The sequence below is a fragment of the Pseudorasbora parva genome, chromosome 6, assembly GCF_024679245.1.
Source record: "Pseudorasbora parva isolate DD20220531a chromosome 6, ASM2467924v1, whole genome shotgun sequence".
Classification (NCBI taxonomy): Eukaryota; Metazoa; Chordata; class Actinopteri; order Cypriniformes; family Gobionidae; genus Pseudorasbora; species Pseudorasbora parva.
The window spans coordinates 29,553,436-29,572,495 of record NC_090177.1 but is presented as its reverse complement, the minus strand read 5'-3'; the positions used below and the strand labels follow the sequence as shown (position 1 = coordinate 29,572,495).

Below are 19,060 nucleotides of genomic sequence, written 5' to 3'. Positions count from 1 at the left end.
CAAATTTTGTACAAAGAATTGTATTTATCGGATTTGTTTAGTCATTCTGAATTGAAGGCTTGATTAAATTTGTCTGTATGTAAGTATCTATCTATCTATCTATCTATCTATCTATCTATCTATCTATCTATCTATCTATCTATCTATCTATCTATCTATCTATCTATCTATCTATCTATCTATCTATCTATCTATCTATCTATCTATCTATCTATCTATCTATCTATCTATCTATCTATCTATCTATCTATCCATCTATCTATCTATATATCTGTTGGTCGGTCGGTTGGTCAGTCTATTTATCTATCTATCTATATATCTATATATCTATCTATATATCTGTTGGTCTGTCTGTCTGTCTGTCTGTCTGTCTGTCTGTCGGTCTATCTATCCATCTATCTATCTATCTATCTATCTATCTATCTATCTATCTATCTATCTATCTATCTATCTATCTATCTATCTATCTATCTATCTATCTATCTATCTATCTATCTATCTATCTATCTATCTATCTATCTATCTATCTATCTATCTATCTATCTATCTATCTATCTATCTATCTATCTATCTATCTATCTATCTATCTATCTATCTATCTATCTATCTATCTATGTTATTATTTAACATCAATAAAATCTTATTTTTAGCAAAAAGCAGTAAGGCAGACAGACTCTTATTTTACAACCGTCAAGAAGACTTTTATTTTGTCAAGTGTTTTGCCACAATATTTCCCAACGTATGTGTACGTAATGACGCAACACGCCCAAAGAACAAACCGACGCATGATCTGAGAGAAAGAGGCGCCGGCGAACAAGAGGTAAACTCGAATGAGACAGCTTAAATACCGTTAGATATTATTTATTTTCTTGTATTTCATGAAATAAAGGCACAGAGAGCTAGGTTATGTTATGACAGCGCAGTTAAAGCGGTAAATGCTTGTTTAAAATTGTTTATTTTCAACGAGTGCGCTGTAATGAACGCCTAGCCCCGGTCGCTAACGGAAGCTGATGCTGCTGTTTCTGATGTTTTATGGGACAAAGAATTTTCTGGGCTTGTCATATATTTCGGTCTACGAGGCCGTATGTGCTGTCTCACCAAATACGTCTATTCATTTGCGCCTACTCGTTGTAATGAGTATCTGTAAATGCGCCTGCATAAGGGTTATAGAGGGGAAGGCGAGGCCTGGATGTGGATGAGCAGCTGAGGCGGTGCATGACTCAACCTTGCGCGCTGCCTATCAGGAAATTTTGGGCGTCAAAGACGTATTTGAATTAGAGTTTTTTTTGTTTTGTTTTTTAGCCAAAAATGACTTCGAACAAAATGCTGTATAGGTCGGGCTTAGTTTACTAGTATGAGACACAGCCATAGTGACTGGCATCACTGCTGTCTCTTTTCTCAGCATCTGCTCAGCTGTCTTGAGACTCTGGCTGCCATTACTATAACGTTGTATTACAGCCAGTATATCATACTGTCTAGGTATAGGCACATTTGCTATCTTCATACTTAGTGCTCATTCTGTTATATATAGATGTATTAGTCGACTTAAAGGACTTTATTTCTCTATGTTTGATTTATTGATGAATGGTAAGAGGAAATCTTGAGGTAAAATCCGACATTAAAAATGAATTGTAGTTACACTTCCTGAGTCACTCGTGATACAATACATAACACTGCATTCATTGGAGTGCTTATATTTCTTTATATATTCTATAAAGGTTAATGTATGATTTTTGAGCATCCTTTAATTGAGATTTTGACTTGAGTCTCTTATACCATGATATGATGATGTGTAACCACCTGAATCAACATACTATCTCATTTATCTTTAGGAAATGGCTGTGAACGTATATTCCACCTCAGTGACTAGCGACAATCTGAGTCGCCATGACATGCTCGCGTGGATCAATGAGTCTCTACAGATGAATTTCACAAAGATTGAGCTTTTATGTTCAGGTGAGTTGTGAGACGTGTTTCCTCTTTTGTTTATACAATAATCATTGTGTTTTGGTGTAATGGAAGAGTTATAATTCTCCCTACAGGTGCAGCCTACTGCCAGTTCATGGACATGCTGTTCCCAGGCTGCGTACCTCTGAAGAAAGTGAAATTTGGTGCAAAGTTAGAGCATGAATACATACACAATTTTAAGATATTACAGGCTGCCTTCAAGAGGATGGGAGTTGACAAAGTGAGTTGCTTAATTTCTTTTTCTCAAACTTGTCTGTACAGATAGTGTGTGCTAGGGATGGCTTGATACCACGGTTTTGTCCTCGGTACGGTACCACAATCTAAAACCGAAGTACCGAAATTAGATCAATACCATACAACTGTGCTCAGCAATTGCCAGAAAAAGTGACATGCCAGCGAGAATATCTGGCCTGCGCCCGCATCTGCCGAATGTTTTGATAGCGGCTAGTTCTGAAACATATCTGTCAGCGTAACGGAGGCGAGCTAAAAAGAACTGTGCACGTAAACTCATGTCATATCAAGAGATGCTCGTCTATGGCCAGTGCAAAAAGTATGCAGAATTTAGCCTCATCGTTAGAGCGTCAGACTCCTGTGCGGAAATACAAGGCTTAGAGCGGGCAGTGCAAACCTAGGTATATCAACATGCACTTACAAATCATTTTGTCTTTAGTGATTTTGCCTTCAAAAAAATACGACTGTTTTAGCAGCAATGTTTTATTTTGGGATAAATTGTGAGCTTTCAATTTGAAAAGTTCTGAAAGACATTAAAGAGTCTGTGGAATAGATCGCTAGACGCGCCTTTAAAAGAGCTGTCATGAAATGTGTGGTATGATGATAAAACGAACAATGGACCATTGAAACGTTTGCCTACATCGCGGGGCCTGAGCACAACTCACGTGAACAATAACAACAAATTCAGCTTCCTTTTTATCAAAAAATATTGACAAGACATCCAGCAAAAAAGGTGCCATACTTCGTCTCATAGTGCCTTCTGATATTATTCTTTACAAACAGTGACAACTTCATTGCAGATTAGACACACCAGCTTTGCATTCACAAAACCAGCTGAATTTTTGTGTGAGTATTGTGCATCATTTTACTCGCTCTCACAAGCTTGGGGTTTATGAAGCGGAAAATTACCGCAAATGTTTATAATTAAATTAACTTTATTGTGAGAAGTAATTTCAGCAATACTGCGTGTCTCCCTTCTCTAGCTCTCAAAATTTGCATATTGCTTCTGGCTTCAAAATATATCGTACCTGCACAACAAAACCCAGAAAGCATGTAGTAATCGGCCCGAGCTCAGCTTAAGCCATCTGCACGCTCAGATTCAACACTTTCGCTGTAGTTTATTTTTAAACGATACAATCTCATGTATGTGCGTTGATCAGTGTTAAAAGAAAATAAATGTCTAAATTAGTTTTAATTATGCCCTCACCTGTCTGTCTCTTTTAATGTCTTACAAGACAGGAATGGCAAGAATACCATGTGTCCCTAGTTTATGCAGTCATAATCTGTAAAGCAGAAGTTTTTACAATTTTTTTTTAGGTTTAGCAACAAGCAAATAATGCAGAGTTCACACTGCACAATTTTCAAAGTAGCCGGATCACTGTTCACACTGCACGATGGATCGGTGACGGAGTTTCACACTGCATGGCTTTACAATAGGAAAAATAACAACTCGGGTCCACAAACTACTTTTCACAACCGAAAACGCTCATGTGACAAGACCGGTGTTCTCACACGAGACTGGAATTGTGATTCAAAATGATAGCCCGCAAAAATCTTGTGATCCAGATTGTCTGTGCGCTGATATGCAACGAAAAGGAGAAAAATAAAAATATGATTATGTAGAGGGAATTGGTTGGGGAGATAAGGGGAGCAAGAGATTGTGTTCTGCAATGTAGAATTGGAGGTAAATAAATAATTGTGCTGCAGTTGCGGCTGGTCAAGCAGATGTTTGTGAATTGTTTAAAAAAAATATATAATTATAAATATAATGTAAAATACTGATATTGTGGTTTATAACTCCTCCCTGAACTTCCCGCTGGCCTGTTTCTTGCTCTCTCAATGGCTGTAGGTCATCGGCAATGTAAATTTCAGTCAGAACACAGTTCGGATTTTGAACTGTGGATTTTGAAACGCAGACAGGATTTTGAAATGCAGACATGTCCATATATTTAGCATGCCAAATATCTCGCGGGCATCGGCGATTCTCTAATTGTGACTGTCACTTGCGTGAACGAGCACTGATTCTATGATTTCGGGCAACTCTGCATACATGCTCTTAAACTGTATCACAAAAACCGAAAATAGGATTGGAGCCAGTTAGATCTTGCGGATGAGTCTCAAACATTACAAGCATATTGTTTTCAAAGAAGATTTTGATTTGTGTCTGGCAGAGGTGCTGATGTTTGATTCAGGTAGTTGTACAATATTGGCATACAGCCACTGATTTGTTTTTCTTTTTCCCCCCAGTAATTTGGCATTGTGAAAAATTTGGTGTAAATTATAATTGGCATTTTCATATCACAACAGCCCTGATTTTGCAGTTCTGTTTGATGTTTTTAGTGGTGTAACTTCCTCAACTCATTTTTTCTATTAGTATTCTTCCAGGAATTCTTATTTTATTTTTTTGTGCTCCCTTTCACCACTAAAACATCCCTGATAAATCCAATAAATAATACCAGGATTTGTTTCCCCCATCAGATTATCCCGGTTGACAAATTGGTGAAGGGCAAATTTCAAGACAATTTTGAATTTGTTCAGTGGTTTAAGAAGTTTTTTGATGCCAACTATGATGGAAAAGAGTATGACCCAGTGGAGGCTCGACAAGGCCAAGACACCATGCCTACACCCAACCCCTCCATGCCTGCGCTCAGCAAGCCCAAGAAGATCATGAATGCAGGTTGGTCACTTTGCACAGATTGTTTGCAGCTCATAATTGGTTTAGGATTTTAGGGTTAGAAATGCGTTTGCATATTGTATACATTGTTGGGGGGGGGGGGGGGGGGGCTGTTTCATGCATACTAAGCTTTTTACACTGTTAAAGACTTGGATTCCTATCCTAAACATGGACAAAGTTTGAAAAACTAAGTTGGATGTTTGATGGAGTATTTCTGTGTCAAAAGTACTCCTTCTGGTTTTTCACAAGTTTTGAAAAAGTTTTTTCGAGTATGGGTTCGCTTGACGTCAACAGGGCGGAAAGCCTTGTACGGCCGTAGGGGCTCTTCTCCCGGAAGGGTGTGTGTGCGAGCGACCAGAGCGAGAGAGCAAATGCGCGCGCATAAACGCTGCTCTCACTGCTGTCACAGGACTTCACCAAATCAACAATGTTACCAAAGAAGTGTGTTTTAATGGAGCGGTCCCAACGATAAAGGTTCACGGTCCTGCTTTGGAAGCAGGCAGTGAGTAAAACTGCTTTAAATGTCTGTGTGTAACTTTGTCGTGTAAGTAAACATCAGGTTACAACACGATCGTGTATAGTTAATTTATCAATGGAGCATGCAATCTATAGTGTGTTTAAATACATTTGTTTAGCTGACCACTATTATTGTTGTCTGTTTGTTTATTGTAAAACACAAAGCGCACTTATTCATTAAAAATGCGATACTATTCCATTGTTTTCTATGTAAACACTAGTCTGAAATGCAAAGCCGTTTTGCTTGCTACTGCTACCGTTCAGTCATATACAATAGTCCATAAACCAAATCATGTCCTCATAAACCACAAGTAAACACGCAAATGTTTACAAGCCGCTAAATTTACAGTACCACAGAGACGTCCTGCTGTTGCTGCTGCTTCTGTTTAATTCCATCCTCCGGATCCGATTCTGGATAATATATGTATTAGTTGAATCTTATTGATAGCCATGGTTTATTAGGGTAACGTTTTCTTTTCCATGCTTGAGGATGTCACAGGCAGCTTTCAGACGCCCTCAATGCAACAGCTGCGCGCGCTTGTGATTCTTAAGCTCCGCCCACACGATACGCCTCCATACGCTTAGTTTTTTCCGGAAAGACTTGGAATAGCCTATCTTTCTTTTATAACTATAATCAAACTAAAGACTTTTTCCGAGATATGAAGGATGTAATACTACTCAATAGGTACCCAAGACTGACAACACTGAAACAGTCCCCCCATTTTAGTCTTACAATAAAATGTATTCCATATGAAAAGTATAAATTGTAGTAATATTTCACAGTATTACTTAAGTATTTAGTATTACTGCATTATTTACTATTTTTAGTTTATTTTTTATTTAAATAAATGCAGCCTTGGATGATAGAGCACAAATCTGGATAAATTGTGAATCATATTTTTTTTGTTTAAAATTGACATTGTGATTTCCCCACCCCTGAAAAAAAGGAGGAAAAAAAACATTTTTGAATTGCTCCAGTCTATTAAAAAAATACATACATTTGAATATAATAAAATAAAGAAAATAATTAGAATGGAGTCATGTCTCATTCATAAAGACTGCATTTGGGAATGTATCACTTGAATGAATGATTCAATGACAACTGTCCGTATTCTGTAAGCGCTGCACAAGCTCGCAGTGCCATCTGCTGGAAACGCTTCACTTCAGCTTCATTGTTTGCCAGGCTTGAAAGTGCTTAGGCAATAACCGATCATCACTACTAGATTTTTGTCCCTTACATCGATTTCGTTTAAAGGTGCACTATGTAGTATTTTTGCAGTAAAATATCCAAAAACCACTAGGCCAGTGTTATATATTTTGTTCAGTTGAGTACCTACGATATCCCAAATGTTTCCAACTATTTGTAAATTGTGAGAGAATTTCTATTTTAACTAAGGACCGGGACGTTTCAGCATAGCATCTGAGGAAGTCGCCTGTCAATTACATCATATCTGCGCTACCCTCGGTTTCGGGTTTTGTTTGGCAGGAGCGCTTTGCTCTCAGCAGTATGAACTAGTAAATGCGCGGAGTAACGTCATAACATCATTTTTAACACACTTCAATGTATCTAATACGATAAACAAAGCGGCTTTACCTTATAATCATAACCGGAAGAGCGGATCAGTGCAGGGTCCCGGCGAATGTGTCCCGTCCCGTCATAATAAAAGTCCTAGTGCTCGCGAGCTGTGTGCTTGTTTAACAATCGCTCCAGCGGCTGTGCTCAGCTCCACAACACTCGGTCCTGCTCTGCTTTACACTACAGTAACGTTAATAACCGCATTCATGAACGTGATTTCTGCCCGACTCCTATTTTCCACCGGCTGTGAGGTGAAGACCACATCTCCCAAGATGCTGCGCTCAAACTTTGCGTCATCAAACTACGCATTTGTTTTGAATAGGTGCCCTCCAATGGACGGAAAGTTGCATAGTGCACCTTTAAAGGTCCCGTTCTTCGCGATTCCAGCGTTCGAACTTTAGTTAGTGTGTAATGTTGCTGTTAGAGCATAAATAATACCTGTAAAATTATAAAGCTCAAAGTTCAATGCCAAGCGAGATATTTTATTTAACAGAAGTTCCCTTTCAAAGCCTACAGCGAACGCCCGGTTTGGACTACAGCAGGAAGTGCAGGGATGTAATGACGTCACTCGAACCGTTTGTTGACTAACCCTCCGTCCACAAGTACACGCAAAATAGGGGCCGTGGTCTTTTTGCTCTCCCACGTGGAGAAGAGCGCGCATTCAGCGCTTGCATCTCCCCGTTATGGTAAGAGGCGGGACCTTTCCAGGCAAAGTGCGCTAAGCTGCTGTCCAATCACAACACGGGAAGCGCTGGCTCAGTCAGAACTCGTTACATGTTTCTGAAGGAAGGACAGAGGAAACAGCGCTGTACAGATAAGTAAATTGTATGAAAAAAAAAATTTTCACACGCGAAACACGAAACATGAACTTTAACATAGACACATAAACTTGCTTTCTGTCAGCATATTGAAGTGCATATTTGTGTTCACACATGGCGATTTAAAATTGTAGTCCATGTATATAGCAAATAACTTTAATAAAACATCAGATTTATATTTAAATTAGGTTTATTTTTATTTTTTTCTGTATATTAGCGTTGATAATTTAATTCCCTCATTTTATTAATATCCTACGTGCATTGTGTTATTCATGGCTATTTACATTAATTCTTCAATAAGATATACATTTGCAGACCTGGTTTTGTTCTTGCCAAATGATTTGACTCTCTAAACATTACTGTGTATCAGCCTAGTCAAGTCACCTTTATTTATATAGCACTTTATATAATTGTAATAATTGTTTCAAAGCAGTTCTACACTGATAACCGGAAAAGTATGAATTTTGTTGCTGTTCAGCTGAAGTCAGTTCAGTGTTGAGTCAGTTCCATTGTATCATCAATTATTAAATAAGTTGATATTATCTATAAAGCAGTTCTGCAAAAAAAATTGTCATCGCCCCGGTTGCCCCATCAGTTCTGTTGATAGCATTCAAATATTCATCCAGTTCCTTTTGCTTGAAGATCGAATTCGCCGGTATGGTTCTTGTGGTCTTTGCTGAGGATCTGTGCCAATGACTGTCGTGTCGATGAGGCCTTCACAGGGGATTGTCTAGTAAACGAGGTCTCTACTGACATTCAGGGCTGTGTTGTGGCCGTGCCTAGGTGCAGGTCCATTATCTGATCTGGAGATGGACTGGATCCGACTGACTATGGTAACCTTGGGATAAGGATGAGACAGAGAGACTAATATTGGCATAGATGCCATTCTTCTTATGGTGTAACAAGTACATCAGGTGTTATAGGACGTTTTCCTGATTCCAGTTAACATAATTTATGCAGCCTAACAATCATTTAACTATTGAAAATAGAAATTGATTTAGTCAAGATTTAAATTACTAACCGTACTAAATTACTAAGTCCGCAATAGACGTGAAGGACTATATGTTAAGAGCTCGCTCAAGACTGAGGAGCTTAACCATTTAATACTTTGTAAGTAATTAGCAAGATATAAAAATGATTGCAATGTTTAAATAGGGAGCCAATGTAGGTTTGGAATGGTCATATTTCATGGTTCTAGTATAAAACTCTAGCTGCTGCATTTTGGATCAGCTGAAGTTTATTAATGCTCAGTAGAGCAGTACAATAATCTATCTTTGAGGGCATGAATGCATTAACTAACTTTTCTGCGTTTGTCATTGTCATAATTTAGATATAATTTAGTCTACTGTTAAGGCACTATAAGCAGCTCTTCATTGGTTTGATATTGTCGTACTCTTGGGTTTCTAAACATAAGCCCCGTTTTCACCAAAATTACCCGGAACAATTTGTACCAGGAACTTTTTTACAGGAACTTTTCTCCCCCCCAGACCTGCAGCTGTCTGCGTTTCCACCGCGATAAAGTTCCGAGAAGATTAGGCAAATTAGTCTGGTGATGTAGGACTGCACGCGACTGTTCCTCCAAGCCAGTGATGGACAAGGGCTGTCACTTTTCGATATGCATTCGAAGATGACGTGAAATATCCGTAATCGAACTATAAATAAACTATCCGGTTTTTAAAGTGCCATGTAGCGCAATTTTTTTTTACTGTCGGTGCGTTTACATGGAGCACTGTAATCGGTATAAAAGTCCAATCTGAAGGAAAATGCTCCATATAAACACCTGATCAATCGTAATAAAAATGCCCAAACTGAATGAAATTGTAATCGTTTTGAGATGGGTGGATAAACCTTTTCATGAATCGATCAAACGCAACATTTCACCATGTAAATGACCTGACCGGATTACTTTTGAGTGTGCGTCCTTATGTGATGTACACAGCGCGCCTTCACCACTGAAGAGCACACGCCGCGCTCATGCACCAAGCATGCCAAGAGAGGAAAATACATTTTTCTGAGGGATAAACTTTTTATTTCATAAGAAGTTATGAAGATAATGTTGGCATAATGACACTGTCCCTAAGCCTTTGTAAGCAAACAATCATTAACTACTTCAACTGCGCCTGACATTAGAATTAATTTTTTCTGAGATGATTATTAAATGAATAGCTTTTATAAAACCGTAAAGTCCTGGTGGCCGTTGAGAGTTGCTATGGCATCCGTAAACACATTCCAGCTGCTGGAGAGGACGGCGTTGTAGATAATTGAATATATTCGAATGCATTGCTTGATATTTTAATTCCGTTCGAATTAGATTTTTTTTTTAAATGACAGCCCTAACGGACAGTAATCATTTTTGTGTGTACCGATTGAAAGATTTAGTGGACCGTTTACATGAGACGTTATCTAAACCGATCTGGTGTTTACATGTGATGACTTTCAATCGCAATCATTTTGTCACATAAGCAGTTTGTCTGCCACATCAAAAATGTCAACGCTGTTTTCTCCAGCAGCTGGAGTGTGTTAACTGAAGCCATAGCAACTCTTAACGGCCACCAGGACTAATACAGTATTATATTATAAGCTATTTATTTGTTTAAATAATCATCTGAGAAAAAAAAAAATTCTTCTGTCAGGCACAGTTAAAGTAAAAACTGCCTGGGGCAATATACGCTGTGTCATTACTCCAACATTATCTTCATAACTTCCGAAATAAAAAGTTAACCCCTCAGAAAAATGAACTTTCCTCTCTTGTCAACATGAGCGCGGTGTGTAAAACTGATTATTACTGAACGTAGACCGAACCTCGCAAAAGACTTTTAAAAATGCCGAGTTGACATAAAATGCTGCGTCAGCTCAACCAATCAGCATGTTCAGCGCCCAAGTCCCGCCCTCGAAAGTTCCTGAACTTTGAAAAAGTACTACCTCGCGAGCAGGGCCGTTTGGAGGGGGAAATATTTACCCGGAACTTCATTTAGACCCTGGTTCCTGCGGTCTAAACACACCGAGTACCACCCAAAGTTCCTGGGTAAAGTTCCTGTGGTGGAAACGGGGGTATATATAGTGTCTGTTAAAGGGCTGCCCCCTAATAGTCGACTAAATGTTAGTCGATGAGAAGAGACTTAGTCGACCAAAATTGTATTAACTTGTTAGTCTAAAAAAAGAAAACTCCACAGGAAGTAGCAAAGTCATGAGGGACAAATTGGTCCTGACCTCAAACATGCAAGTAGTAGCAGCTTGCATGGTCACTTGTTATGAAGTTAACTAAGATGTGTGCTATTATTAGGTGCATATTATGTACATTCAAAACTGTGTAAATATGTACTTTCATTTGTCCATTCACAGTAACAATAAAACATTGTGCTTTTCTAAAATAAAGAAAAGAAACATTTTGGTTTCCATAAACGGGAGCGTGTCACAAAACTGAACCAAAACTCATTTGTCTCTTAGTACTTTTTTTATTGCTTGTTCCCCACAGCCCCACAAAGAGCAGCCGTTGCCAAGGTAACACCTAAGATGGTGCCTAGCTCTGCGCGGAGACCTGGTGCAGGTGGCGATGAAGAAAGGGCAGAGCTTATTCAAGAGGTTTGTTATACTATGTAGACTTTCATGTCATATGTTAGTCTGTTATATCACCCTCCACAGCTAAAATGTTTGTTTGGTTACTTTTAGTTAAATATCTTGAAGTCTACGATCCAGGACATGGAGAAGGAGCGGGACTTTTACTTTGGCAAACTGAGGAACATAGAGCTGATCTGTCAAGAAAAGGATGGTGAGGGAGACCCCACCCTGCAGAGGATTGTGGATATTCTTTATGCCACAGACGTGAGTCCAACGCAACTGCATTGTCACTTAAAAAATGTTAACAAGATTTTAAGGCTTTAGTTTAAACAAAACCTAACTCTTAATAAAAAAAAAGTGATGTTATCATACATAGGTCGGTATGACTTTTACGGAATATGCTTTTAGTAGTCAGCTATGTAAGGAATAATTGAAGACGGGCCGTTGAATGATTAGAAAAATAATGCACACCTGAGGTGGTGATGCGTTTACGACTTGAAGCAGACGTGGCGCGAATCTGTAAATTGGTTCATGATGAAGCTCAAATGTGATGCGTAACACGAGAATGGACCTCATTGGTTCATGATGAAGCTCAAACGTGATGCGTAACACGAGAATGGACCTCATTGGTTCATGATGAAGCTCAAACGTGATGCGTAACACGAGAATGGACCTCATTGGTTCATGATGAAGCTCAAACGTGATGCGTAACACGAGAATGGACCTCATTGGTTCATGATGAAGCTCAAATGTGATGCGTAACGCGAGAGAGGACCTCATTGGTTCATGATGAAGCTCAAATGTGATGCGTAACGCAAGAGAGGACCTCATTGGTTCATGATGAAGCTCAAACGTGATGCGTAACACGAGAATGGACCTCATTGGTTCATGATGAAGCTCAAACGTGATGCGTAACACGAGAGAGGACCTCATTGGTTCATGATGAAGCTCAAACGTGATGCGTAACACGAGAATGGACCTCATTGGTTCATGATGAAGCTCAAACGTGATGCGTAACGCGAGAGAGGACCTCATTGGTTCATGATGAAGCTCAAACGTGATGCGTAACACGAGAGGACCTCATTGATTCATGATGAAGCTCAAACGTGATGCGTAACACGAGAATGGACCTCATTGGTTCATGATGAAGCTCAAACGTGATGCGTAACACGATAATGGACCTCATTGGTTCATGATGAAGCTCAAATGTGATGCGTAACACGAGAATGGACCTCATTGGTTCATGATGAAGCTCAAACGTGATGCGTAACACGAGAATGGACCTCATTGGTTCTTGATGTAGCTCATATGTGATGCGTAACACGAGAGAGGACCTCATTGGTTCTTGATGTAGCTCATATGTGATGCGTAACACGAGAATGGACCTCATTGGTTCTTGATGTAGCTCATATGTGATGCGTAACACGAGAGAGGACCTCATTGGTTCATGATGAAGCTCAAACGTGATGCGTAACACGAGAATGGACCTCATTGGTTCTTGATGGAGCTCAAATGTGATGCGTAACACGAGAATGAACTCCATTGGTTCTCAACGAAGCTCAAACGTGATGCGTAACATGAGGATAGACCTCTCTTCGTTTCTTGACGGAGCTCAAACGTGATGCGTAACACGAGAATGGACTTTATTGGTTTTTGATGAAGCTCAAACGTGATGCTATAATATTATATTTGGCTATAATGCACAGCGCCATGTTTGGTGAAAACCAAAAGAGCAGATCATTGTGCCTATTTTACGCAATCGGTTTTACTTGCAACTCTGAAAATGGCAAATACTGTATCCTATACCCCCAAAAAATAAAAGTTCCAAAACTAGTGTTTTGCAGTGATGTCGTAAAAGAACCATTTTGGGTTTCCCAAAGAATCTTTGCTCTAAAAAGAAACTTTTGAGCAATAGAAATGTTCAGTGCACGCTAAAGTTTCTTCGTGGGATCATTCATTCCAAAGACTTCAGTTTTTTTAAATAGCCAAATGGAAGATTTTTTTGATGCAACGATCCATATTGATGTCGTTATTTGTTTCCTGTTTACTACATCTTTGCAATACAAATAAATAACTACTAAAAGAAGTTGAGAAACATGTTCTTGGAACAATCTTTAAATGGCTAGACTTTTGTTATCAGATGACTCACTCTTTCCTCCTCTTTTTTTTTCACTTGCTCTCTCTCAGGAGGGATTTGTCATACCAGATGCGGAGTCAGAGGACCAGGAGGAGTTCTAATGCTCGTGACTTGTTGCAGTTTTACCCTCCTCTCACTCTCTCCATTCCTGTCCTCTCCACACAGTCACTTAACCCACATCCCACCCCCCCTTCCCATCCACACTTCCCGTTATGCATTTGGACTTTTCCGAACTAACTCCATATTGAATCCCATTGCATCTGCTAAAGCATGCATAGACACACATCATGTTGAAAGAACTGTTTTAATGCCCTCAGACCTCTGGCTGCCACCATACTCCTGTTCCGCTCTGAGGAAGAGTGCGTTTCCTGTCTGTAAAATACAATTTGATATTGTTTTCCTCTTTTAGCAACTTCAGACACCTGCAAATGTATTTATCTTATTTTAAATGTCGCTGAATTGTCTTGGACACATCGTCTGTAGTGTTTTATAGGTGACGTCTCCTCCCCTCACTGATGTGATGCATATCTGTGTCCATGTCTTATTCAGAACCATACCTTACTGACACAAAACCAAGGGATGGAATGATAAAACGCGCGTTAGTTCATCACAAAAACCTTCTCGCTTCCTAGTTTCCACTCATGGTTTTGGTGCAAGGCAGATAGCAGTCACCACCGCTCCAGTCTATCCCTCAGTGACTGTGCCTTATACAGACTGTCTGGAGGGAGTGGACCCAGTCTGATGTTTGTCTTTTCTGTTTAATGGATGTAGTAAAGCGCCGTTTTCGAGTTGACGTATGTACTAACACTCAGTCATGCGCCTTGGTCTACAGGACGCTGCTGTACTGTAGCATCACAGTTGCATGAGTAAAAATATTTTATTATAATTTTATTGCGTTTGTTTTAAAGAATTATCCTAGCCACTACATTGGTGGACTCGAGGCCCAATTTGAGTTGACACGACAAACACTGCCCTTTTTCTACCTGTTTTTACTGCCTTATATTTAATGCATTTTTCTGTCTTTCATTCGCTCTCTCTTTTGGCAAATGTTTGTAATTCAAGTTATTAAAGTTTTATGGTTTCTTTTAATTATTATTTGTAGAAATAGCAGCAGCAGAATATTGATTATTTCAGACCCAAAACTAAGGTAAACCATGAAATCCTTTGAGTTATTTCAAAAGATTGCACTCTTTCAAGACCATTCCCTAAATAACCATGTCAGGCTGATGATACAAATGCAAAAAACACTAAACTAAAGGCCTTTTCTGTTCTTTAAAAAAAAAAAAAAGAATTATTTCTGGATTTGATCTATTCGAGTTTCTTTTTCTAAGCAATGATCACTCGCTTCATTTGTCATTTTTGGAGATTTATGAAGATTACGACTTTGGATCACTGTGCCAACTGACATTCTCTGTGTAGTTTCATTGTTTTCATGTGCACTGGTCATTCTCAAACAATATGAATTTTTCTGTGTGTGTAGTTCTCAATGTTGCAGTGTACATCGATAGCACATGCAAAGCCGGCAATCAAGAGTTTTTATTGGTGCTATTAAATACCTTGACCCTGAAGAAATTGCCTGTTTGTGCTAGAAAAGCCTCTTTGCTGGTTGTTTTGGTTTATTGGATTAGACCTTTTGCTGCGTTTGGGTGGATATAACAGCGCTGGATCCGTTTTAAGTAGGAGATAATAGGAAAACAAGTGACACTCACATTTCTGAGCTTGCGTTTTGACAAATATCTCATTGTAATTTCATAATACGAACTGCTAAATATTGGGGGATGGCTGCAAGTAAAAATGTGGAAGGACGTTGTTTGGAAGCAGGTAATGTCTGTGAAATGCAGTGATTCACCCTTCCCTCCTTTCTTTCAATGCTCTGTGGCCTTTAAGAACAATCTGTAGCGAAGGTACTCAGTACAATGTGGGGCCCACACCACGAACAAACTGTCTCTCTCCCTGTTTTTGTACTTGCAGGCTGTTAAGAGTTCCACATTTTTAACTGAAGTCCATTTCTTACAATAAAACTGTATTTACATGTCTTTCTGTTGGTGTCTTCATTTCTGGTGTTGATGGGCTTGCTGTTGTATAGCATCTTGTTTTTGAGAGCATGTCTCTTCATACTCTGATTGTACAGTTTTCCTTGTTTTTGAACAATAGAAAGTCATCCAAAATAAATCAATTACATTTGTCATGTAATGACCACTGGACTTTCACTCAACCAACAGTGAGATGCATCCTCAGATGCTTTCTAAAAAACATGAGTAGGCCTACGTGTACGCCTGCATGACACATAGCTGTACCTTTATGCTTGGTCAAATGTTTTGTCCTATAAATTGTAGTGTACTCTTCAGAAAAGTATGGAAATAGGACCCAATGTGCTGTTATTATAAAGGAATTTTCTGTGTTGACTTTTCTCTGTTGCGTTGTGTTTTGTGGGTGAAGGATATGTCTTTAAACAGGACCCATCCTGAAACCAAAGGTTGAGGCTGCTGTTGGTGAAGTAATGGTGTGGGAATATTTTCTTGGCACACTTTAGTCCCCCTGCTGAGTTTAAACTGATCTATTGGTACTGAATATTGTTGCTGACCACGTCCAACACTTTATGACCTCAGTGTACTCTTCTGAAGGCTACTTCCAGTAGGATAACACCGTTTCACAATCGTCTCAAACTAGATTTTTGAACATGACTGAGATGACTAATTTCAAATGACTTCCATAGTCACCAGATCTCAATCCAGTAGAGCGCCTTTGGGATGTGGTTGAACGGGAGATTCACATGGATCACGTGCAGCTGACAAATCTGCAGAAACTCATTTAAATATGGACCAAAATCTCTAAGGAATGTTTCCGGCACCTTGTTGAGTCTATGCCTCGAAGAATTAAGGCAGTTCTGAAGTAAATTAAGAGGTATAAAACTAGTGTAGCTAACAACGTGACCAGTGAGTGTAGTTCTTAGTGCGTGCCACAGTCAGAAGACACCACCACTAGATGGCGGTAGGGATCAACTTTTATCAAAAATTCAAACAGTTGGTCTGAAAAATCCTAGCCTGACAAGCCAGACCGAGCCAGACCCACATCAAGATGTTTGCGGGCAGATTAAATTTGCTGCCGCTAGGGTGCGTCTAGATTTCTAGGCTAGAAAAATCGAGTTAGAAATGAACAAGCCGTTAAGATGCTGTTTTCACTCGCGGTCTAGATTTGAGTGCTATGGCTTGTTTAAAGCAGTCATTACTTGAGGAGAGTCGTCTCAAGCTTTGTGAGTAGAGTAAGTCCATTATTAAAGAGTGTGTTTAAGATTACAGCTCTTCCTGTCTTGGTTTGGAACTGAATAACATGGTAATAACTGTGTAGGACCAAACAGGTGTGCTGTGTTTCTCTGTCATCATCAGGCCTGGTGTCTGACAACACGTTTGTGTTGGTGGAATGATGAAATTCAGCTGCTATTCTACAATACAGTTAGGAGTCACATCCTGTTCTTACTTGTCATAGAGGATTTATTAGGCTTCATGTTTTGAGGTCATCATGACACTTTCCCTTTGATGATAAGCACGTTGAACATCACATGGTATCCTCATGTGCCTGATGTGGCCCGGATCTGGGGCGATGTTAGCTGGGGAGGTTCCAAATCTGTTTTAAATCTGAAAATATTATTTTATGGGGACATGCCAAATACAAAATTAATTTACTTTTTCCCCCCACTTTTAGATAAGAAAATAAATAAAAACATTTGAACTAGTTTTGTATATATTTACTAAAACATAAAAATAAAAAATCAAATTATGGCCAGTAAAATCCCATTTCAGTGTGTAACTGTCATAATAGTATGTAAACAACTAAATGCTCAAATACCCTTGTGAGCTGGTAACAGATTTTTTATTTAGTTTGATGAAACAACCCTGTTTTACAATGTTATTCTGTCTGTAAAATTGATAAATTTAGGGCTATTTCTAAAACTAAGAAAGCTTAATTTCTTTTAAATAAGTAATATAACTTTTATTATTGTTGTTGTTGGTTTAACTGAAGTTGCCTTAAAATTTTGAGTTCATTGAAATAAAACATTTCAGTTAATACAACAAAGGAGAAATTGAAATAATTGAAAATCAGAATATTATCTGAACCACATTAAATCTAAGCTGATTTGACAAAAGACAAAAAGTTGTGATAAATCATGAAAATATGTAAATTTTTACTGTAAAAATACAATGCAGTGTTATTTTTGTGTTGTGTTTTTGTATTTTAGTTGTGTGCTTTTGTCATTTCTATGTATCTGTTATATATTTTTTTAAAGTTCTACACTGTAAAAAAAAAAAAAGTTGAGAAAAGTTTAAGGCAACCAGCTGCAGAACATTTTTGAGTTTTCTCAACTTGGGGTCAATAGTTGTATAAGCTTTGTTTGAGGTATCTCAACTTCTTTCATGGTAAAGAGTTGAATAAACTTTAAAAGCTGAATTTGTCATACAAAACATAAGTTGGATTTTTTTTTTTACATTCTCATTTTTTTTCTTTTTTTTCTGATAATTATATTTTATTTATTACAGATTTTTCAGTTGAGGAAAACTATTTAGTTCTAGATTTAGTTAACAAAAGTAACACTGGTGCAATTTATAACATTTTACTTGTAATCAAGTATGTTTTGGGCTAGATACTGTGACTGTAACACAATTTGGACCACAAATGAGTACCTGAATTTTTATTTTTTGCTGTATGTTTAACAGCCCTATATTTGTGAAGGCTCTTGTCATTTCACCTGCCTCAGCCGTACCCTGTTCACTTTAGTCTATGTCTCACTGATCTTATACACAGCTACTGACATCAGAAAGAAAGACATGCTGTTATTTTCAAACACTCTGGGGTTTCTGCATGTCTCCCATCTTATTTGTCTCTCTGTTTGTTAGAGCTACTGGCCACACAGCTTTTCTTAGCCCCGTTTCCATCAAAATTACCCGGAACAATTTGTACCAGGAACTTTTTTACAGGAACTTTTCTCCCCCTCCAGACCTGCAACTGTCTGCGTTTCCACCGCAATAAAGTTCCGAAAGGATTAGGCAAATTATTAGCCCGGTGATGTAGGACTGCGCGCGACTGCTCCTCCAAGTCAGTGACGGACTCGGACAGTAATACTTTTTGTGTGTACCAATTGAAAGATTTAGTGGACTGTTTACATGAGACGTTTTCTAAACCGATCAGGTGTTTACATGTGATGACTTTCACTCGCAATCATTTTGTCACATGCAGTTTGTCTGCCGCATCAAAAAGGTCAACGCTGTTTTCTCCAGCAGCTGGAATGTGTTAACTGTAGCCATAGCACTAATACAGTATAATAGGCTATTTATTTGTTGTAAAGTGTAATAATCATCTCAGAAAAAAAAATTCTTCTGTCAGGCGCAGTTAAAGTAAAAACTGCCTGGGCCTATATTCGCTGTGTCATTATTCCAACATTATCTTCATAACTTACGAAATAAAAAGTTTACCCCTCAGAAAAATGAGCTTTCCTCTCTTGTCAACATGAGCGCGGCACGCGCTGTCACGTCATGGAAGGACGCACACTTAAAGGTAATCACTCAGGTCGTTTGCATGGTGAAAAA

The 19,060-nt window shown here is 38.7% G+C and overlaps 1 protein-coding gene across 1 annotated transcript; it reads left to right on the top strand.

The window, feature by feature from the left end:
* The first annotated feature begins 727 nt into the window (after positions 1 to 727).
* On the top strand, positions 728 to 15,514 carry mapre1b (microtubule-associated protein, RP/EB family, member 1b). Its single transcript, XM_067446603.1, has 7 exons — positions 728 to 820; positions 1,833 to 1,956; positions 2,043 to 2,188; positions 4,678 to 4,876; positions 11,259 to 11,365; positions 11,453 to 11,605; positions 13,529 to 15,514. Exons 2-7 carry the CDS (start codon positions 1,836 to 1,838, stop codon positions 13,577 to 13,579), a joined length of 777 nt encoding a protein of 258 aa, XP_067302704.1. The 5' UTR covers positions 728 to 820; positions 1,833 to 1,835; the 3' UTR covers positions 13,580 to 15,514.
* Positions 15,515 to 19,060: the final 3,546 nt, after the last annotated feature.

Bases quoted from the DNA above. Each gene is read 5' to 3' on its own strand.
- mapre1b (XM_067446603.1), top strand. From the start codon at position 1,836: ATGGCTGTGAACGTATATTCCACCTCAGTGACTAGCGACAATCTGAGT. The intron at 2,189-4,677 runs GTGAGTTGCTTA...TTCCCCCATCAG, and splicing joins AGAGGATGGGAGTTGACAAA to ATTATCCCGGTTGACAAATT. The intron at 11,366-11,452 runs GTTTGTTATACT...GGTTACTTTTAG, and splicing joins GGGCAGAGCTTATTCAAGAG to TTAAATATCTTGAAGTCTAC.